This window comes from Trichomonas vaginalis, chromosome III (assembly GCF_026262505.1).
Source record: "Trichomonas vaginalis G3 chromosome III, whole genome shotgun sequence".
NCBI lineage: Eukaryota > Parabasalia > Trichomonadida > Trichomonadidae > Trichomonas > Trichomonas vaginalis.
Window position 1 is genome coordinate 23,179,146 of NC_067205.1, and position 23,008 is coordinate 23,202,153.

General features: G+C 29.9%; 10 protein-coding genes across 10 annotated transcripts, besides 2 other annotated features; 4 read left to right on the plus strand and 6 right to left on the minus strand.

Annotated features, from left to right (window-relative positions):
• Window positions 1-284: 284 nt before the first annotated feature.
• On the plus strand, window positions 285-521 carry TVAGG3_0749440 (uncharacterized protein; the record flags this gene model as incomplete). Its single annotated transcript, XM_051245170.1, has 1 exon — window positions 285-521. One exon carries the CDS (start codon window positions 285-287, stop codon window positions 519-521), a length of 237 nt encoding a protein of 78 aa, XP_051091757.1.
• Window positions 522-1,217: 696 nt separating this feature from the next.
• Window positions 1,218-1,975: a mobile genetic element.
• A 3,051-nt stretch (window positions 1,976-5,026) lies between these two features.
• Window positions 5,027-5,052: a mobile genetic element.
• A 2,300-nt stretch (window positions 5,053-7,352) lies between these two features.
• On the minus strand, window positions 7,353-7,670 carry TVAGG3_0749470 (positive regulation of cilium movement; the record flags this gene model as incomplete). Its single annotated transcript, XM_001299223.1, has 1 exon — window positions 7,353-7,670. One exon carries the CDS (start codon window positions 7,668-7,670, stop codon window positions 7,353-7,355), a length of 318 nt encoding a protein of 105 aa, XP_001299224.1.
• A 365-nt stretch (window positions 7,671-8,035) lies between these two features.
• On the plus strand, window positions 8,036-8,401 carry TVAGG3_0749480 (negative regulation of mitochondrial outer membrane permeabilization protein; the record flags this gene model as incomplete). The annotated part of the gene is made up of 1 exon (XM_001299224.1): window positions 8,036-8,401. The coding sequence occupies one exon, from the start codon at window positions 8,036-8,038 to the stop codon at window positions 8,399-8,401; it is 366 nt and encodes a 121-aa protein (XP_001299225.1).
• Window positions 8,402-8,472: 71 nt separating this feature from the next.
• On the plus strand, window positions 8,473-8,772 carry TVAGG3_0749490 (negative regulation of mitochondrial outer membrane permeabilization protein; the record flags this gene model as incomplete). The annotated part of the gene is made up of 1 exon (XM_001299225.1): window positions 8,473-8,772. One exon carries the CDS (start codon window positions 8,473-8,475, stop codon window positions 8,770-8,772), a length of 300 nt encoding a protein of 99 aa, XP_001299226.1.
• A 470-nt stretch (window positions 8,773-9,242) lies between these two features.
• On the minus strand, window positions 9,243-10,921 carry TVAGG3_0749500 (uncharacterized protein; the record flags this gene model as incomplete). The annotated part of the gene is made up of 1 exon (XM_001299226.1): window positions 9,269-10,723. One exon carries the CDS (start codon window positions 10,721-10,723, stop codon window positions 9,269-9,271), a length of 1,455 nt encoding a protein of 484 aa, XP_001299227.1.
• Window positions 10,922-11,261: 340 nt separating this feature from the next.
• On the minus strand, window positions 11,262-13,086 carry TVAGG3_0749510 (ankyrin repeat and SOCS box-containing protein 4 family; the record flags this gene model as incomplete). The annotated part of the gene is made up of 1 exon (XM_001298657.1): window positions 11,520-13,073. One exon carries the CDS (start codon window positions 13,071-13,073, stop codon window positions 11,520-11,522), a length of 1,554 nt encoding a protein of 517 aa, XP_001298658.1.
• A 989-nt stretch (window positions 13,087-14,075) lies between these two features.
• On the minus strand, window positions 14,076-15,496 carry TVAGG3_0749520 (uncharacterized protein; the record flags this gene model as incomplete). Its single annotated transcript, XM_001298658.1, has 1 exon — window positions 14,081-15,496. The coding sequence occupies one exon, from the start codon at window positions 15,494-15,496 to the stop codon at window positions 14,081-14,083; it is 1,416 nt and encodes a 471-aa protein (XP_001298659.1).
• A 607-nt stretch (window positions 15,497-16,103) lies between these two features.
• Window positions 16,104-18,123, minus strand: TVAGG3_0749530 (sphingomyelin catabolic process; the record flags this gene model as incomplete). Its single annotated transcript, XM_051245171.1, has 1 exon — window positions 16,884-17,471. The coding sequence occupies one exon, from the start codon at window positions 17,469-17,471 to the stop codon at window positions 16,884-16,886; it is 588 nt and encodes a 195-aa protein (XP_051091758.1).
• A 2,060-nt stretch (window positions 18,124-20,183) lies between these two features.
• TVAGG3_0749540 (uncharacterized protein) lies at window positions 20,184-20,546 on the plus strand (the record flags this gene model as incomplete). Its single annotated transcript, XM_001286472.2, has 1 exon — window positions 20,184-20,546. The coding sequence occupies one exon, from the start codon at window positions 20,184-20,186 to the stop codon at window positions 20,544-20,546; it is 363 nt and encodes a 120-aa protein (XP_001286473.2).
• A 392-nt stretch (window positions 20,547-20,938) lies between these two features.
• Window positions 20,939-22,384, minus strand: TVAGG3_0749550 (amelogenin-related protein family; the record flags this gene model as incomplete). Its single annotated transcript, XM_001297978.2, has 1 exon — window positions 20,939-22,384. One exon carries the CDS (start codon window positions 22,382-22,384, stop codon window positions 20,939-20,941), a length of 1,446 nt encoding a protein of 481 aa, XP_001297979.2.
• Between the last annotated feature and the right edge of the window lie 624 nt (window positions 22,385-23,008).

Here is a 23,008-nt window from a genome sequence, read left to right on the forward strand (position 1 = left end):
GAAACAGATGAAGATAAATTAAATCGGACTTTGCCACACTCTGTCCCTAGTTCCTCAAAATCCTTGACAACGTTGCTTAGAAATTTTGGTTCAAAACCTCATCTGATTTTAATCTGTTATGCTACCTGTTAAGTTTCGCGAGATTATAAATGTCATGGAGTTATATAAAAAGGAGGGACAGCTAGGGACACTGGAAGTACTTGTAAGGCTATCTGTTAAGATTGCATGAAATACTAAAAGTCATGAAATCCATTATCGCTGTGCTAGCTTCACCTTAGAGTAAAATGACAAATAAAGTCACTGAAGCAATGAAACAAAAGTTTTTGGTAGAATACATTAAATCAGGAACTATTCCAGAAGGTTTTTACATTCATACTATGAAGGATGGTAGAGTTCAGTTTAGAAAGATAAAGCAACCATTAGATAGAGAAGGAATTTTGAGAAAGATTAAACTTCATGAGGACAACATTGCTGAACTTAAGAAGAAGTTAGAAGAGTTGGATAAAGGAAGAGAGTTATAAAGCAATGAATTCAAGTGGGTGAAAAAAGAGGTGAGATCTCACCACTTCACCTAAATTTATTTTTGTGCTATGTTTTCATACGTGTGGGAGTGGTGATATCATTAATTTTTAAGTTTATTTTTATATAAATGACGAAAACTATTGAGATAACAAACTACAACGGTCATGAGTTCAAGAATTTGTTCTTCGTTCCTCGTGAAAATACATTCTATCAGATACGAGGGAGAAAGGGTAAAGTTAGTTTGAGCGTTTATGACAACAAACATAATGGGAGATATATAAAAGCAATAGATACAAATGGTAAACGTGTTTCATTAGCTTTGTCAAAACTTACAGGTATAAACTATGACAGTGATTTTGACCTATATGAAGAAGAAAGTGAGTCAGAAGATTATGAGCTGTTATGTGAAGCACAGCAATGGGAAGCGCTGCAATACTTTTGTAAATGAGAACATTAGTGGGAACGTTAGTGAGAACGTTTATTTTTTCATTAGTGAAGTCGTTAGCGAAGTCATTAGTGAAGTCATTTATGTGTCAGATGGTTTTGTAAATATTTAAGGTTAAGTTGGGTAAGGTGGAACGCAGTGCCGCCGTACCCAAGATAGCCATACTAACTGTAGTGACACCTTCAGTTATTCAAAAATGTATGATTCTTACGTTTACAAAAAAGTCACTAAACCCGTCATATCTACTACTCAAATTAATTGAAATTCCGATCAAAAAAAATTCACAAATTGGATCAAAAAAATCGAATCTCAAGTTAAAAATAAAAAATTTCTACATTTTTATCAAATTTAGATTTTTTTTTCAAATCATGCGAATTGATTGAATAATTGCATATTTTATCCCATGCATCTAGAAGTATGTGTAATATTTTTGCTTTCATCAAGAAATTGTCGAATTTGATCTTAATTTTTTTGAAAAATATACTTTTAGAAAAAGAAATAGTGATTGAATAGCTGCCCATGCTGTAAAAGGGTTATTTTTACAAGTAAAAAAATTGTTATTTTTCGAGCAAGTCGAGGCTTTTTTACCATCTTATTTTTGAAAAATTTACGAAAAATTATATCTGAAAAAACGCTTCATTTTGATATCTTACAATGATAAAATACCAATGTTGCTGGGATATAATAGCTACACCTGGACATCTACTACATTAATGCGTATGACAGGTAAAGTTGATTTCAAAAGTATAGCCTGGAAAGATTACAATAAATCAACGATAATTCAAAAAATTTTCTTATAAGTTAACATAATAAAAATTTAATTTTTATATTGCTTGTATTATACTTAAGTATATAATATATTTAAATCTTAGAATGAAAATTCGGGACGCCCTAGCTATTCAATTTTCCCTTAGGACGCCCATAAACCTCTCAAAAATGTGATGTAAATATCACAATTTTGAGAAATTTACACTAGGACGCCTTAGGACGCCAACCCCCTTTTTTACCAAAATGATGATTGATATTAAAAGAAAGTGAATGTCATAAAACAATGATTGATATTAAAAGAAAGAGAATTCTATAAAACGATGGTTGATATTAAAAGAAAGAGAATGTCATAAAACAATTATCGATATTAAAAGAAAGTGAATCAAATAAAACGATGATTGATTTTAAAAGAATGAGAATTCTATAAAACGATGATTGATATTAAAAGAAAGGGAATGTAATAAAACGATGATTGATATTAAAAGAAAGGGAATGTAATAAAACGATGATTGATATTAAAAGAAAGAGAATGTCATAAAACAATGATTGATATTAAAATAAAGTGAATGTCATAAAACAATTATTGATATTAAAAGAAAGTGAATTTCATAGAACGATGATTGATATTAAAAGTAAGAGAATCAAATAAAACGATGATTGATATTAAAATAAAGTGAATGTCATAAAACGATGATTGATATTAAAAGAAAGAGAATGTCATAAAACAATGATTGATATTAAAAGAAAGTGAATGTCATAAAACAATTATTGATATTAAAAGAAAGTGAATTTCATAGAACGATGATTGATATTAAAAGTAAGAGAATCAAATAAAACGATGATTGATATTAAAATAAAGTGAATGTCATAAAACGATGATTGATATTAAAAGAAAGAGAATGTCATAAAACAATGATTGATATTAAAAGAAAGTGAATCAAATAAAACGATGATTGATATTAAAATAAAGTGAATGCCGTAAAATAATTATTGATATTAAAAGAAAGTTAATGTAATAAAATAATGATTGATATTAAAAGAAAGTTAATGTCATAAAACAATGATTGATATTAAAAGAAAGTGAATTCTATAAAACGATGATTGATATTAAAAGAAAGTTAATAAGTTTAATATTGATATCTGCTCCATGTTCAATTAATAATTTGATAATTTCGTGTGCATTTTGTTTAATTGCAATGCTAAGTGGACATTCGTTAATATAAAAAGAACTTCATAAAACGATGGTTGATATTAAAAGAAAGAGAATGTCATAAAACAATTATCGATATTAAAAGAAAGTGAATCAAATAAAACGATGATTGATTTTAAAAGAATGAGAATTCTATAAAACGATGATTGATATTAAAAGAAAGGGAATGTAATAAAACGATGATTGATATTAAAAGAAAGGGAATGTAATAAAACGATGATTGATATTAAAAGAAAGAGAATGTTATAAAACAATGATTGATATTAAAAGAAAGTGAATGTCATAAAACAATGATTGATATTAAAATAAAGTGAATTAAATAAAACGATGATTGATATTAAAAGAAAGTGAACTTCATAAAACGATGATTGATATTAAAAGAAAGAGAATAAATTTATTGTTCACGCTATTTCCATTTTGAATTAGATATGATGCAGTATCAAAATTCCCATAATACAAAAATTTTGCTATTCCTGAGGAAGGATGTTGATCAAAACTTCTTGAAGGATAATTACGGTGAATCAATGCAATGTCAATTAAACCTTTAAATGATTGACCAGCGTTTAGCATTTGTGCGAAAATTATTTTATTTCCACCTTCACAAGCAAATTTTGCAGTATTTTTAGTATATTTTGCACCTTTATTTTTCAAGTATATAAAACATAACTCTGATCCAAATTTGCATGCACACTCAAGAGGTGTTAAACCATCGCATCTCTCATTAATATCTAAGTTTGGGAATTTGCTTTTAAGATCATCGATTTTATCCCAAGCGATAAAATATAAAAGGCTATCTTTTCTATAGATATTAAGAATGTTTTCTTCCTTTTTTTTAGGTTTGAAATCTTTAAAATGAAAACCTGTATAGAATAATAATGTTGCTAAATCATGATTTCCTGGTTTGATAATTAAAGAAAACTCCTTTGAAATATCTTGATAAAATTTTGCATATTCAGCAATATTCTTGAGGCGAAGTGTTGAAATAGTATCAATTAAATGAAGTGCCATTTTGAGAGGAATTTTTTTGGTTTTAATGAGTTCAATTATCTGTTTTGTGGATTCTGTGATATTGTTAGTATTGAGATTCCAAATAATTTTTGAAGCTTGATCTGGATATTTGAATTCTTTAAGTAGATTCGCATCGGTGGGTTTTTCTTCATTAATTTGAGATATTATACTTTCTTTTTCTTTGAGTTCGAATTTAAGTAATTGTATTTTGTTGTCACTTTTTTGTTTTGCTTTTTGAATGGAGTTGAACTCTGCTTGAAGTTTTTGGATTTTTATTGTTGATTCTGAAATAACTTTATCAGTTTCATCTAAAAAACAATAATTCCATCTAACATCGATAATTTCATGTATTTTCGAACAGATTTAAGTATTGAAATAACTTCTTGGTAATTGCGAATTGAAACATTAGTGTTTCGAGCGCATTCATATAGCTCATTTTCATCAAGGGTAGATTCAGATTGTTTAAGAAGAGTAATGAAATCTTCTGATGTAAAGTTCGCTAATTTTAAGATTTTCTTTAAATCTTTGAGTTCAAAAATATCAAAAAGCTTATCCTCTTGAATATAATCTTTGATATGGGCAGCCAAATATTCATAATTCGGGATTAGTTTATGACTCATCTAAAAAAAATCTTTTACACTTTTCAAATAACCACACAATTTTTGAATAGTATTCAAAATAAAAATCCAATATTCTATTGAAAAAGTGCAAATAAAATGATAAAATGAATTAATGATAAATATCAAATTCTCAAATTAGCTTTAAACGAAGTGTAAGAAGGTATAAATAAAGGTCTTTCGAAATTCTATTGCATTCAAATATTAACAAAAGTTTTCTTAATAATTTTCCCTCAATTTTTTGTAAACATCTGAAAAATAAGTGATAAAAGTCGAAGTCTTTACTCGGGATTAATAACAAACCCCCATGAATAACTGAGTAATGGAGGTAGGCATACTATCATGTTATGGTAATTTTGGATTAATTAATACGGAGGGAAAATGTAAACATCACAAAAATAACGTTATTAGAACAAGAATGTATGGATTATTCGGATTCTTGTTACTCAATATAAAGGTGGTCTATCGTCTATCGGGCACCCTTAATCAAAACAATAAATGTTTTATATTTAATATAATTAGTCGCCATTAAATTCATATAGCATCTTGCATCTATTATTATATCATTGCAATCATTACAAAATGCACGTTATTATATTTGGGAATTCAATAACGCGACTTATTCACAAGATCAATAAATCAGATCACAAAATCCTGCATCAGGTTTGAAATGTATATATATATATATAATACAAATAAAGCTTACATCCTCAATATTATATTCTATCAGTATTAGCCAAATCGTATGAAAAAATTACCATTTTTTTCGAAATATTACAACAGTAGCAACCTTACGTATTACCAATGATAACCAAAGTGTTATTTTGGCATAAAAAATTTAAAACGATATTAAAACAACAGATAGACTAGTCATTCTGATATAGTATTATGCATACTATCATGTGATAAAAACTCAAATATCTCAGCTTGACTTCCGTTTGATTATGAGATACAGAACTAATGTTTCATGTTCTGTAGCCATAGTCACTAATTGATAACATTATTATGATAAGAAATCTAAATGTGCGATTTTATTATACATTTGATTCGGATTTATTATCGAAATGCAAATCACAATATATTTCTTGAACTCATTTGTGAATAAAATTATGATATTATTGATTGTTTTCTAGATATTTACAATGGTTTCTAAACAAGTGAAGATAATCCTTAATTTGAACCAGAATTAATTTTATATTCCTAACAATGGCAGTTTCTCTATATAGAATTATATATCATTTTTGATAATAAACTATGACTGATTTATAATTTTGGAATGTAAACTTCTTTTCTTTATCTTTGAAAAAATGTTAATTGATTTTGCTGTATAATTGACATACCTTAGTCGAAAAATTATAGAATAACAAAAATAAAAAGGTTTAATCGATTTGGAACACAATGAAAATGTTTTGTTTCTCTGTAAATTTTCATTTTTCGATTTTTTTAACCACATTTTTCCAAAAAAAATCGAGAATTGAAAAAAACATTATTATTTTATAGAAAATTGCTTAGGCATTTTCTAAAATAGAAAAAAATTGGAGAAATTCATCAAGTAGAACTTCGTTCTAGGTGTCCAAAGCAATTGCTTTCAGTCAAAAAAGCCTCGAAATTTTTAAATGTTGATATTGATTTTCATCAATCACATAATATCGATTGTTTGCAGTCGATGCCATCACATGTTATTAAACTTTAATATATTTGAACACACTACAAATCGTTTTCGAAACTTATCAAAATTTCGCGCAATTTAACAATACTCCAACTATCATACACAGTTCCTATTACTGCATTCTCATTTTAAGAAGAAAGGATTATTAAAATTTAAGATCTAACGATTTATTTACCCAATTCGAAAAATATTTTCAATTAAAAATCCTTATTTGTGCATATTTTATATGCAGATGCAGAAAGAAAATCGAGTAAAGTGTTGCTTCAAAAAAATACCTGCAAGTAGCCGAATCAATAAACAATTTACTTTTTAAGCATCGAATTTTGCTCGTCTTGAGTGACTTTTTTTGTGCAATTTTCATAATATGATAAAGTATATGCGTTTTCAAGTAAAATATGCATATTTTAGAAGATCATAATATATCTCGAAATCAAACGAAAGTCATTCTATGAGTCCATACACACTATTACTATACTTCATATGTCAAGCATAATGGGAACAATTTTGGTCGATATCTTTGTTGTGGACGAAGCCCCCTTTGATAAAAGCCGAAAAAGTTTCTGTAGATGACTCTGTTGTTGTTGTTGGATGGTCGGATTTGGATTGATTTTTAATAAGGAATTGATTGGCACTTTTATTGTTGAAACCACAAATTGACAAACCTTTCAAATTTCACCGCTACAAAACATTTTGATATATTTTTGATCTATAATAGAATGCAAATGAATTGTTCAAATCCTTTTTTCAATAAATGGTCTTGAAAATTGAAATAAAACTGAAAATTTATCTAGCCAGTTCATTAATCATCCAAATCAGATATATTTTGAAAATATGTAATAATCTTAAAAATCAGTTTAGCAAATTTGACAAATAACAGTTTGATTAAATTTTCATTGGCTGAATACTTCAGGCTATTACCCCAATTTCTCTTACCAAAACATGTTCCCAATGATTTGATCCATATCCGCTTACACATACTGCATAATACTGTCATATTCATCGAATAAAAAAGGCCACAGCGTGAAAAATTTATTGTCATTATTGGATCTACAAGACAAGATCAAAAAAATTACATACAAATCAATATCAAAACAAATTTATATTAACAAACAACTATGCCTCGCCGCCACGTACAATGTGGGCGGGGAGTTTGATTCCAGGTAGGAAATCCATAGGAAGAGTATCCGCAACCTTCATAACTCTATCATAAACGCTCATTTCAGGGCCTTCTGTTGGATATACTCGTGTGAAATTCGAAGATTGGTAAGCTTTTTCCCTTTCTTCTTTAATTACATCAGCCATGTCGAAACTTGATGCATAAGCTGACCATTGTTCGCTATTCCATGCCCATCCACGACAGTCAATCGCCTTTTGAACAATACTCAATGGGGCCGCGATCCTCATTGCTTCGGCCAACATAGATACTTTCATGCGTCTCTCAGGTCCACGATAATAATCGAGAGAAGGACGATAGTTAATTTCCAAAACATGAGGATTTGCGTCTTCATCGAGTAAAACATCGAAGCCAAACACTTGGAAGCAGCGACTGTAGCACCATTTCGGACATTGGAAGAAGATGAAAAAGATGAATCATCTTATTACAAAAATAAAGTCGTCTTTCTTTCAAAGGAGGATGCATTTCGAAATCCAATTGGAAGCCTTGGATGGAAATATCCATTTGTTGTAGCATTGTTATCTCTTCTAGAACTTGTTAAAACAGCTTTGAATTCCATTGGTTTAATATTTTGCAATGCTTCTGTCATTTTAGTTTTACGAGGTTTCTTTGCTTCTTCACAATGTTCACATCATGGGCAATTCTCAAAAAGAAGCCAAAACAGAGGCACGTAATTGGTGTTTCATTTGCATTTGCAGGTTTGGTTTTTGTTGGTGGATCAGTCATTGGTTGGAAGAATTCATTTGGCAAAAAAGTCAAATTTGCGTCCAAATCTTTATTAGGAATTGCAATTGCATTATGTGGGCAATTCGTAGCATCAATTCATTTTGTTTTGGAAGAGAAACTAATGAAAGGAGTTGAGAAACCAGTTCCACCTATATTCATCATTGGATCAGAAGGAATTGCTGGAATTGTAATATCACTTGCAATTTTTTTGCAAATTACAACTGAATTCATGGAAAAGATCATGGATCATATGAGAACTTAAAGAATTCATATTACATGACGTTTCATAATCATAAGATTCTCAGTCTCCAAATTGTTACATTCTTTTCAATTATGATGTATAATTGGTCCGGAATTCTTTATACAAAAATGGTTTCTGCAACTTCAAGATCATTAGTTGCAGCAACGGTTACAATTCTTGTTTGGATTATCATGTTGATTCTTCATTACACAACTCACCACTATGATGAGAGTATCTCATTATGGTCAATAATGGAAATATTTGGATTTATTCTTATGGTAACTGGAACATCAATTTATAACAATGTGATGGATATTGGAGATAAAATCATTGAAAAAATACGGCTCACTAAAAGTGAATCCGGAGATAAAGAAGAAGAAAAAGAAATATGATCTTATTTAGCTTAAAATTGTGTTAAGAATCCTTTGCATTTTTTAGACATCAAGATCTATTAAAAACATTATTCTATCGATTATATATATTTTTCAGGCTTTTTCTTGCTTAAAATTGGCTCATTTTTAATCATTCAGTGAATTTATGAAGTCTCGAGAGCCCTATTGAATAAGTATAACCATAGCTACTTATCCACTATTTTTCTTATTCTAGAAAATTAGTGCATAATCTATTGTTTTCTAAAATATCTTTGAAATTTTAGATAGGAAGATAAAGAACTTATTTCTTTCGATATTAGGCTAAGCATTAATATATTGATTCCAACAAAAATCAAATTAAATGTCAATTTATATTAGATTAAAGCTTATTCAAGAACTTCAACTATGAATCAAATAATAAATAATACTGAGCTTACTCATTATTATAGTAAGACTATTTTAAACAGATTTTCTCTAAAAAAATGATGAAATTTCTAAAAATTTACAAACATAATATTTAATAACAATATCTTTCTTCTTCTAATACTTCTCCAGTCAAACAATCTACTTTTGAAGTTAGAGGAGGACAATTATTTCTGAATATTCCAGCAAGTGCGTTTCCAACCAAATCTGGATTGACAATAAATTCTCCTTTAATTATATCAGAACAATGGTAATCATCGCAAAAGTAAGAAGTGCAATTTGAAGCTTTTTGTTTCGGAAATACCTGAACTGCTCGTAAACCATCCTTAGAAGCATCAGATATCCAATCAGAACACGATAGTCCCTTTGGAACTACAGATATCAATGTCGTATTCATGAAAACTGTTGCGATCATTGAATCTGTTTGGACTCCAACGATGAATTGAGGTTCATACTTCATGTTCAGTAGTCCTTTGGCCGTATGTTTCTTATCCGCGTAGACTATTTCGCATCTCACGCAGAAATCTAATATGGAATCAACTAATGAGTCAATTTCTTTGATTGTAGAGTCTGAATTCAGCACATATATCTCCTGTTTGCGTTGTTTGATATTTCTGATCAATGGTCTGACCTTTGTTGCGTCAGATTTGAAATTATTTATCATCAAATTTCGGAAACATTTTTGATCTCTGCCCGAAACAACAACATCCAGGTTATTTGCGATATTCAGCTGATTCAGGTAGTTACGTTCGTCGAATACAATCGTTTGGAATGTCTTGTATTGGTCGCATTGTTCCAAAAAATCTTTAATTGTCAAATACATGTTTTCCTTTTGCCTCACGAACGCGGCTTTGAATATTTCTTCTTCCATATTCACTCTGCCGTACCTGGATACGTGCTCAAAAACGCCAGATAAGTCGTAAGGAAGAAATCCTGGATTTTGGTGTGGAATTTCTTCGAAATTCGCTTGTATTCTGCTGTTTTTAACGCATACATTGTAAAAGATACAATACTTGCCTGTCTTATTCTCATTGCAATAGATATAAGAAGAAGATTTTGAATCATTTGCAATTGAAAACTTAAATACTCGGCTAATTGGCCGATTATTGTACTTGATAACTGCATATATTATTCCTCGTACAGGAATATTGAATGAAAATGTGATATTTTTGTCATTCATTTTAACATCATTTGCTGCGCTTATTCTTTTAGTAAAATTGAATCCACCGTTTGTGGCTTCAAGAACCAAATGACTTATCAAGTTCTCTCTAGTAATATTGAATATATAATCAACATGAATTTCTGCAGTAAGAGTATTTTTGCCTGTTTGTCTGATTTCAAGGAATTTAAATGCTGAATATGGATTTCTGGTTCTATTTAGATATGCAAATTTTAAAAATGAAGAATCTGAATAAATTGATCCTGAAAGTAACGCAATTATAATACATGTAAGCCAAAATGCATACCCACTACATCTGTAATAATCTATTTCTATTATTGCATCGTCGAAAGAAGCTTCTTTTTCATCAGTTTTCCATCGACGTTCCATAGAAAAAGGCCAATATAATTCGAATTTGATATTTTATCCATCAAAATGGTATTTATGAATAGAAAACTAGTATAGTGAATTAAAAAAATTTTCCACTCCTTGAATTCGGAAAAATCAAATGAAAGATGAAAGAAAACATCTTGTAAGTAATTACTTGGATGAAACGGCTATACTGGAGATATGGTGAAAATATTGCATTCATGATATAACATAATATAGCAGATCAGAAATTTCACTATGAATATCATGTATTTTTATATGCACATCAATTCCAATTGAATAGAAATTTGATCATCATAATGATTTTCAATTTCACATAATAAATTTTTGCTTTTGTAACTCATGAATAATTCCATATACCCAGACAAGCAAATAATACAATAAAATCACAAAAAATGTTAATTTATCATACAACGATAGTTTGTACGAATGTATTCATATGAATGAACAAAATCATAATAAAAATTCAAAGTTAAAAATCATAAAATTATTCCGAATATTTTTGAGAATAAGCACATGAGTGTTAAGTAACATATAAAGAAAATGTTTCCTTTTGAAATTTAGTATATTTCAAATTGTGATTCAAATTTAGATAATATTTTTGGATTTACATGTGTTATTTTATACATATAAAATTAAAAATGAACATCTGAACCTTGATGATATGATCATTGTTATATTAATGAATTCTTGATAAGAATAGAAAATTAATATTTTTAGTCGCGAAGCATGTTAAAAGTGCAATAAAAGTATATATACATGCACATAATATGTTCATACTCAAAATATTACTTGATCATGTACGACCATCTTTGTCTTTAGCATTGATATCTGCTCCATTTGAAATAAGAATTTCGGCTGTTTCTTTACTATTATCACTGGCTGCATCATGAAGAGGGGTATATCCATATTTAGTTTTAGCATTGATATCTGCTCCATTTGAAATAAGAATTTCGGCTGTTTCTTTACTATTATCACTGGCTGCATCATGAAGAGGGGTACATCCATATTTGTCTTTAGCATTGATATCTGCTCCATTTGAAATAAGAATTTCGGCTGTTTCTTTACTATTATCTCTGGCTGCGTAATGAAGAGGGGTACATCCATATTTGTCTTTAGCATTGATATCTGCTCCATTTGAAATAAGAATTTCGGCTGTTTCTTTACTATTATCTCTGGCTGCATCATGAAGAGGGGTACATCCATATTTGTCTTTAGCATTGATATCTGCTCCATTTGAAATAAGAATTTCGGCTGTTTCTTTACTATTATCTCTGGCTGCATCATGAAGAGGGGTACATCCATATTTGTCTTTAGCATTGATATCTGCTCCATTTGAAATAAGAATTTCGGCTGTTTCTTTGCTACCATCTATGGCTGCCCAATGAAGAGGGGTTGCTTCATATTCGTTTTTAGCATTGATATCTGCATCATTTGAAATAAAATATTCTAAAAGTGATGAAAGATGGAAATTCGGAGAATAAACAAAACATGCGTTGATGTCATTTGTTTGATCCAAGTAAACTAAAAATGATTGAAGATTATTGTATTGAGAGCACATTTCTAAATCAATTTCTATGTTGTGTTCATTCATCAAAAATGTGACAAAATCGATATTGTGTGATATAATTGCATATTTCATGCATATCTTATCTGGTTTTTGTACTTTCAAGCATTCATTCATAATGTCTTGATTTCCACTCAAAAACGAAAATCTAAGACAATCTGGAGTGATTTCTGATTGAAATTTCGTTATTAAAAACTTAAAACAATCAGCAGATCCATGATAACAGCATAATTCAAGTAACGAAAGACCTTCAGCTGAATATGGATATAAATCACTTTTTAATTCTTGATTTTTATCAAATCCTTCTCTTTCTGTAAAGGTTATCAATGATATTTTGTCATCATCCATAATAGATCTGTAAATTGTATTTTGTTCGTGAATATCAGATGAATAATGAGAATCTTCAAAATCGTTAAAACTTTTTTGCCCGTTTTCATTCAATACAATATTGTATTCTTTGTAGAAAAGGTAATTAAAAACCATGTTGATTTTGTTGACCTGATTTAGATGGTATTCGTCAACAATTTGTTTGGCAATCGCTAAATATGACTTCATGTAGCGGTTGTTATAAATTGAAAGTTCGGATATATCATTGATAATCACATCAGGCTGAATTTGATAAGAGTCAATCAGGTTTTGTCTGATTTTTTTGTATAATGCGTTTAATTTTTCTTCGTCATTTGTTTTCAGCCTGTACAAAGCATTGTAGACATCATTATATCCTGCAAAAATCTCCATCAATTTGTCATAATGAGTTTGGTTAGTTTCTCCCTTTGTTAACATTTTCCAATTTTCCACCAAAAATTTTTTAAGGGGGTAGGTTTGATTCAAATGCTGTTCGGCATTAGAATTAAAAATAATCATTAGTATAATAATTACACTTTTATTGCATTTTTAACAGGCTTCACGCCTGTATAAAAACGTAATAAAAGTGTAAATTTCACGATATCGTAATTTTACATACAAATTTCGAATTTCGAAAATTTTCAATTTATCAGACAGTAAGGATCCTATTTGGAGAATAATATTCCTCAATTCTAAAATTCAGTAACCAAATGTGCAAATTGTGAATCATTTAAGGTATGATGGAACACCAATGAGGCATTAGATCAATGTAATACATTAGAAGATTGTGCGGAATGTCTGGTTAAGAAAATATGAAAATATGAAATGAAAATGAAATATTTCTTTCAATTTTTCATACACCTTTTGTCTATCGTTTGCGTAGTGGTGCTTCGCGCCGCTAATCATATTTTGAGAACAACTTTGGTTGTTTGTTCGGCAAAGCTATTTCAACAAATTACGATTTGCAATCAGATATGATGTAATAATATCAGATTGATTTATGACTTTTGATGATAAATAATTATTAAATATTTTGAAAAGTTATTTTTTTTTCGCTATTTGATTGGCGCAAAGCGCCAATCAAATAGCTCAAATTAATATTGTGATATTATTTCAGATATGATGAAAATTTTTGAGTGAAAACTATCAAAACTAAGTCTTAAAAAATCGATATTTAAAAATGATTTTTGATTGTTACACTACTTGCGAAAAAATGTCGATTAATCTTCTATATATATCATCTATCGGCGCGCGGAGCGCGCCGATAGATGAATGAAAAGGCTTATAAAGTACTAAATCATTAAAGCAGTATAAGAAATAACTCAGATATGAGAGAACTATTCTCAAATGTGTTTTCATTCAGAAATGATGATAGTTCACATATATGTTTGTTATTTAAATAAAATAAAGCTTTTAAAAAACTATTTGCATGAAATAGATATTTTTTAAGCTGTTAATGGCTGCAATTTGTCATCATTTGCTTCCTTCTTCCCTCTTGGTACATAACACTTTTTAATAAGGCAATAAAATAGTAATATCAATGCAAGAGGTACAATAGCACAACAAGCATAAATAGAATACAAAATCACTTTTAGCCAGGTTTGATCTTCCTCATTCCATTCGTCGTTAAGATTCTTTGAACCGTTTTCAGCGATAAGATATGCTCTGAAATTATTTGAATAGATGGTGTTTCGAATAACATAAGGATTATCTGATTTTCCTCCAACTTTAAACTTGATACTTGAATTCTTATTTGGAGTATCGATTACAGCAACAACGGAATTTTGATATTTATCCTTTGGAGTAGTAGCAGCTCCATTTTCATCATAAAATTTTGCATACTTACGATAACTAACTTGGATATCTCCATCATTTGCAACAGCATAGACGCATAATTTGGAATTATCGTAGAAATTTAGTGTGTAACTTTTACTTCCGATTATTGTAACATCTTCTTTGCAGTGCAAAACATTTGATGCGTTTTTAATAATAACAAATGATATATTATCGTATCCTGTAATTCTCAAATATGAATCGGATAAAAATGACCATCCTACAACTTTTTGATAATCACCTTGATGGAATGTCTCTGAATACGTTCCGCAGGAAATATGGAACCTTGCATATTTAAGACCGAAAGAAATCATATACGAATTAGCTGGAATGCTCAAATTATATGATTCTTTAACATTTACATTATAATTTCCGTATCTAAAGTCAACAATGTCATCAATAATTAAATATGATTCCAATGAAGAATCATATAATGGAACGCAATAAAAATCAGCTTCAGATTTTTGTCTATCTTTGTTTATACCAAATGAATATTCACTGCGAGTATCATATTGGACTTGAAGCATTGCAGTTGTATAATTTAATGAAAGTTGTAGAGTATCCCATTTAATGAATGATTTTTCATCCAAAATGTAACTCGTGAATATATGAAACGTGTATCTTCTTTCAGATGTATAGAAATTTGATTTTGGCATTTGAGAATTAGCAAATGCAAAGCATGCGATTTTTGCCATCTGATATGAAGACTTTATTTCAACCCAATCATCTATGTTTTTGTTAAGAATAAAGTCTAAAGAATCGCATTGACCTTTTTCAATTTGAATAAAAGAATAATTTAGAAAGTTTCCATTTGAAGTTATTTTTAATGATGTTGGATTCGTGTAGATCTTTTTAAGAGGATGATCGTTGTAAATGAAATTTTCTGTATTTGGAAAGATGACAAAAGAATCGAAATTATCTTTCGAAACAAACGACAGCTGTAACTCTGAAGATACAAAATCTGAATAGGATCCAGGTACAGCAATCTCTTTGGCAAGAGCAAATGTAGCTAAATATGAGGCAAACATTTATAAAATGATAAAACAATGAAAAAAATTGGATCATGGAAATTCAGACGACAGTTTATTTTGCAAGAATCAGAAAATTTGGCGGTTGATTGATGAATCAGACTTTATAAAATTAACCATTTTATTGATGATAATGTTGTCATTATTATCATTATTACAGATCCATAGAATTCTGAATTTGTTTACAAAATGTTCAAAACGATAAAAAAACGTACATTTTTCTTTTTATTCCCATCGTCAAAATTTATTACAATAGTGTCATACCGGATATATTTCCATCATACGGTATTTTCTTCTAAAATATTGATTTCTTTCTTTATAATTACGCTGTGAAGGGAAATATATCATGTATTGATCCTCATTTCATTGGCAAAAATAGTATATACAGATTTTGTAGAATTATCCATTGCATTCCATAATAAACAAGTAATTCGATGAGATGATTTTCTTATATAAAAAAATGTATTAAAGGAAATTCTCTCGCAATCATCTAAAATTGTCTGGAAAATTTTTCATCATTCTTCATCATTCCTAAATAAAAACAAATAAATTAATTAAAGAATATATAATTTAAAATTTTTATATTCTATATTTATAAAGCATGAAAACAAATAATGCTATCTTAGCTACCATATAGCAATATACACATGGAAATTTAATCTAATTTTTCATTAAGAATATATCAAAATTAAAACGGCTCATTCCAAAATAATAACAATTTCAGCTGCAAAAAGTAAACAACTTTCGGGGAATTTTGGTATGCTAACATTTACTAAAAATGAAGCAAGAGCTGAACATATTTTTCCAGACTTTTCAGAGAATTGAACTCAGGCTCAATTCTCTGAAACAGTCCGAAGAAAAATGAAAGTCTGTCACAGCTTTCAATGATTAGATCGATTCTAACGGAACCTAAAAATCGAGAATTGAAAAATCTCAACAGACTTTGAAATTCTTCTCTAACGAATTTGCATTTGAAGTAAGCTCAGATTATTATTGCAATTTTTATGTGTTCAGATTATTAAATAAAGAAATTAAAGAATAGAAATTTTATATTTTATTATTCTATATTAATAAATCATGAAAAAAACAAGTGCTGTCTTCACTATCATATCGCAATATACACATGGAAATTTAATCTAATTTTTCATTAATAATATTTCATTTTGTGGTTTTGATGAAACACAAGAATTATAATGGTCAATATCAGCTGAACCAAGCATACACTGATAAAATGCATTGTTTGCAAAACCTCTTGAATAAACATGTTCAAGAAAAGTCCACATTCCTTTTGATGTGGTCGAAATCCACTTCACAGCAGACTTTAACGACTTCTGTGATAGATCAGATTGTTCGTAAAGTTTTGTGAACTGATATTCAAGTTCCCAATTTAAAAATGACGGATTATCTTTATATCAGCGTAAAATTGCTTGTAATCGGACAATCCTTTGTTCATATAATACAGTCTGAAGGAAGGGTTGTTGTCGTGCTTCGGAGAAACAGCTGGATTGCTTAAAGCAATTATTTCAAGATTCTTGGAATTAAAGAACGGCATGAGCATATCAAGGTGCACATGTGCTCCTAGTAAGTAATCTGGTTGTTTTTCTTCAAATACTTGTGAAATTTGGTTGATATGATAATCATACCAAGAATTCTTCTTTTCAGCGTAGTTAACGCCTGGCTGTATATGGAAAAGTATTAATGTCTTGTATTCTGTGTTCATTATATTCTTTAACCATGAAATCTGGCCGTATAAATCTGATTCTGTCAAATTTCTTCTTTTTGAGTAAATAACGGAGTTCAAGGATATAACGCGTAGATTGGCCTTTGGATAGTCATAGTAATAATAGCCTCCTTTTTCGAAAGTTTCCCTTTGTTGATCTGTCAAATAAGATCCCAAAATTTTTGAAGTGTTCATGAATGTTTCTATATCTGAATTGTAGCCTCCATAGTTGGGATCGTACTCCGCATTGCCCAAATTTAAAATAAATGGAACTTTTGGATATAAATTTTTAAGATTCGTTGTAATTCTTGATAAATCTTCTTGTATCGTCTTGTACGTATGATTGTATGTCCATGTATATGTTGAATCTCCTCCAAACACAATGAATTTAGGTTTTGGAGCGATATTTTTAAGGTTTTCAAAGAACGATTCAACTAATTCATGGGGAGCTTCACATCCATATTGCCCAAAAGTGAAATTTAGTCCATTTGGATTAATATTTTCATGACAATTCTTTTGGCGAGATTTGGTATAGACGTATTCATGATCAATATGTATATCATTGAAGTATATGAAGTAATTATCTGAGGGGTTAAGAAAATAATGTAATAACACAAATATTATTACAAATAAACCTACGATAGCGCAAAATATATATGAAATTAGACCCCATTTTGTTGGGGTAGCCTTGTTTTCGGCTTGTTTTGGTTTTGTTGGTTTTTCAATCAATGGATCTTCTTCCGTGCTGTCATAGGAGTCACTCATTCAGAATTTTGGGGATCAAAAAAATTCTTATTCAATTTTTGAATGGTCTCAACAAAAATAATAATACCACTATACGATGTTTAATAAGAATTTACTTGGAAAACTTTTGTGAGTAAAAATTTTGAGAGGTTGCATTGTTTTTAATTGATAACATTTAAAAAGAAATTGAAGAGACAAATAATAAAGAATTTTCGCTTTAGAAAAAAAGTTAATTCAATAAATATCGACCAAACGAAATAAAAAAAGCAATTCTTCTTTATTCAAGAAATGGATAAATCATATATGTAAACTTGTGCCATTGTTTCACTAGTTTCAACACTTCAAAATCTTCTGATTTTCTGATTTTCGAATTCAAATAATTTCATGATGATAATATATCAGACAAAACATCATCCATCATAGAGCCTAGTTCAATATTTAATTGTTGTGTGTCCATTTGATAAAAATATGCTTTAAAATAAAGAGATTAACACTTTTTTTATTGAAAGTGACTATTTTTATGGTTAATGTCAATGTTTTCAAAAGGGTAAGCGCCTAAAGTTAATAATTTATCTGCATTCTTTATTAGAGTTTGCATAGTTTCGCATCCAAATAGTCTCAGACCCTCATGAATCTGAGTATTTGCAATTTTTCTAAGAAGTAAAAGCTTATCAAATAAAAAAATGTTTATTTTTAATCCTTTTTGATTTTCAATCTACAAGAGAGTTAGAAAATGCTCCTTCCAATTATGCAATATTGCATTTATCTTTTTCAGAACCTTTCTTAGAAGCCTTCTTATCAAGTGGTTTTGGAGGAGGTCTTGAAGAAGGCTTTGGAGAACTATTTGAACTAAGTATATCGGCATATCCGGGTCCGAGAGAATCTAATATATAAAGCAGAAGAGAATTTCATAAAGCAGAGATCAATATGAAAAAGAGAATTTTATAAAAGAATGAAAGATATGAAAACAAGGGGAATATCATTAAGCAGTGATTGATATAATAGTTAAGAGAATAGTATTAAGGTCAGGTAAGTGGGGCTTCCAGGCGCGTTGCGCCCTCTAGCCCATAAGAAATTTTGCCCAAGACCCAAGAGGAGGACCGAACCCCAGCCGACCAGCCGGTGACAAAACCAAAACCGTTGTTATTTACATCATATTAATGGTGTTACTTTTTAAATGTCACATTTTGTGTCGCTTTTCACAAATTATATATGTTTTCATGTTTTGTCACTTTTCGGGTAAAAACATTTTTATTATTATATATAAATGAATTTTACAAAACCACCGTTACCGTTCTTTGGAAATAAGAGTAGATGTAAAGATATTATATTGAGAGAACTTAAGAAACTACCGAATGGTCTAACATTTGTAGATTTGTTCGGTGGAAGTTTCTAATATCCCATTTATGTCATACCGTATTTCCTGACTCAAAGATTATATGCAATGACTTCGACAACTATATGAACCGTCTCAAACATATTCCAGACACAAACAATATATTGAAAGAGTTAAAAGAAAAGATACCTATAGGTAAGATGGAACGTATACCATTAGATAAGAAAAATATTGTGAGAGAGGTTTTGAAAAAAGCAGAATATATAGACTGGGATAGTATATCTGCTAGACTATTATATAGTGGTGCTATAAGAGTTCATGACATTGAAACACTTATGTCAAAAGTTTTATATCTTAACTATACAAATGTTTTCAAAGAGGACATAGAAAAATATATTGAGGGTATAGAGTTTGTGAGATGTCATTGGACAGAGTTGTATGAAAAATATAAAGACAAGGAAAATGTTTTCTTTATAGTGGACCCGCCGTTCTATAACACATGGGATTTTCAATACCAAGTAGACTGGACTTTGAGAGACTCTTTAGAACTTTAGACGTTATACATAACCATCCATGCTTTTACTTTACATCCGATAAAAGTGGTTTGGAAACCGTTATGAGATGGTTAGAGGACATACATGACTATGAGTTTATATATGACAAGAGAGAATATGAGAGAGGTCCTATAAACTGGAGAAAGTGTCATAACAAAGAAATTTTATTAGTAAGTAAATGTGGTTTGAAATAGGACTATTTGTTTTAGGTTTTTTCCATTGTGTCATTTATTTATTTGACATGGCAGAAAAGTACAGAGAATATGAAGATGAACCAATGCCTGCAAATGTTCAGTATATGTACTCGTAAGAGATATTTTTATCTAATATTAAATGGACGCACAGAACTTAGCGAATGCACAGCAACCTGGACAACCAAACCCAGAGAATATTCCAAATGAAGTTAGAATACAAACTGCAATGGCAAACTATGGTCAAGTGCCAACAGATGTACAAATGCAAACTGCCATGTCAAATGACGCTGCGTTAGGTTTGCCACCATGGTATGCAAATATGAGATGGAAAGAGTTTTATACAAACCCTGAAGTGGGATATAAACAACTTTATGCAGATGACGCGAACACAGGAGTTGACCCAGAATATGTTTTCTACCAGAGGAGAAACAGAATGTATGAGCTCCAGTTAAAGAATGCTATGGAACTCAACAGGAAACGTAAGAGACTAGGCGGACATTAGATTTTTACATATAGTAAAATGGGTTTCTTCAGTAAGATAGGAAACTTCTTTCGAAATGTTGGAAGAGGTATATGGAATGGAATAAAATCTGTCGGAAGAGGAGTATGGAACGGTGTCAAAAATATTGGTAAAAGAGTAGGTCAGTTCGTTGGTATTATACCTAAAGAGAAAATTTCGGATATAACATGAATCTTTCTATTTCCATGATTTATTTTATTGGTGCATAGTTTATTTGATAGGCTATGAATTATTCCTTGATTATGATTGTTTGAAATTTTTAATAAAATTATTTCAATCAATATATTATTCAGTGGTATTGATTATCATTTTTTGAGTAAAAACAAAACAAAATTATAAAAAAAAAATCGCATTTTTAATTTTTTATTTTACAATTAATTATAAGGATTATCATAATCTGAAGGTGGTGGTTGGTAAGGATTAACTGGTTGTTGAGCCTGATAAACAGGTGGAGCATAATAAGGCTGTTGTTCAGGAGGAGCAGCATAAATTTGTTGTGGAGGACGAGAAGGAGGTTCTAGTTCTTGTTGATTCTTTACTTCATTTTCATAACTATTACGTGTAGTAGTTACAGTGTTTAAAGGTCGTTCTGTTACATTATCTTCTAAAGGAATTGATTGGTTCAATAAATTCCTTGTCTTTTGTCTTATCTTGTATATACATATGCCTAATAATATGACAATACCAATAAATGCAACAAGAGCAAAGAAAACAATGACAAATATTTCAAATCCAGAAAGTCCTTTATGTGTTTCCCATTTACCTGTATTAAGGCGTTCATATGTCCTATTACTGATAGAATATGAAGAATATGGTGGTGAATAACCTTCAAGAACGTAACTTTCGGAATTATCTGTCTTTGAAGGCTTGATTGTATATTTAACCCATGCATCTCCGAATATATAGATCTGGTTAAATATTGTGAAGGTAGGAACTGTACTTTCTTCTAAAGAATATCGAGTATTATTATATAAATAATCTTTGTTAAGAGTATTGGAGCTGTCTTCTATTTTGACCACTCCTGACTTGAAAGCTGATACCATGCAATAATCGGAACCTCCTTTGAGTTCTAATTTGAAAGATTTTTTGCCAGACAATGTAACAATGGCATTACAAGTAACTTTAAGTGAATGTACAACAAATGTTGCTTCAGATGAATCAAGAGAGGACTTGAGTTCCATAGTTCCTGTAGAATTAAATAAAATTGCTACAACTCCTGTGTATCCAAGGATGTCCAATGAAGATTGTCCGTAATAAACGGTTCCGCTAAGCCCTGTCCAGTTGGTAAATACGATGTAACTTTTAGATGCAACTTTAAATTCCTTTACAGTGGAAGTTATGAGCTCTGAGTGAACTCCATAAGTTAATACTGGGTAATCAGCAAATTTGGTGCCGACTGTGACAGGATTTATGGTCAAATAAGATTCTTTTGTATCATCATATAAAAATTTAGGATTTGGAAGGTTAGAATACCTTGATGATACTGTAAATATAAAGGAAACTGATGAGCGCCTTGAATCTGGTGTAAATACGAAACATATTGAGTTAGTCGTAACGAATTGTTCACTAGAATAACTAGTAAGGGATGTGGTGGATGACATGTCATACGCTGAGTATTCAAGTAACTTAGGATAGTTAATTCTGACGTTCAAATCAAATTCTCCTTCTGAAAATGCAACAAAACAGTAATAAGAAGGTGTAGTTAATTCTTTTACTTCGGAGTTATATTGATACGTCGTTCCGGTGACTGGATTAATAAGAAATTCCAATGTATTACAAGAAGCTGGTACATTAACAACATCAATGTAAATGTTAGTCATATTTTCACTGTAAAAGTAAAGATTCTGTGGTGATTTGATTTCAAAAATTTGAGTTTTGATAAATTCGTCATTAATTCGTAAATCGTCGCTCGGATTTGAGATTATCATATAGTGTTTGCAATCCGAAAATCCAGATAGACTAGCTCTGCGTGCATTCACTTCAGGATTTGCATCAAAATCAATAACAACAATTTCGGAATGATCTATCAATTGAATATTGTATTTACTCGGTTTTGCAATGAGAACGTCTGATGCAGCGAAAGTAGCTAATAGCCAAAGCATTAGAATTCACTTTCGGATCTGATTATTTTTTATTTACAAAAAACTGTGAAGTTTACTAAAAGCAAAAAATAAAAAGCACGTGCATTCTATATCTAACAATTTTTAATTTTTTTACATCGGAGAAAGTTCTCAATTTTGAAAAGATATCGAAAGACAACCATATTTTGTTAGAAGCCCATTATTAGGTTCTGGTGTTGAAGCTCACATACCTTTTCGCAACGTTGAATTGATTAATTGAATATTAATTGTCTATCTTCGAAATAGCAAAGCAAAAGTAGTGATATTTCTTTTAACAGCTATATATCATACACACATTAGGATATATATTGTTTGTATCACCGC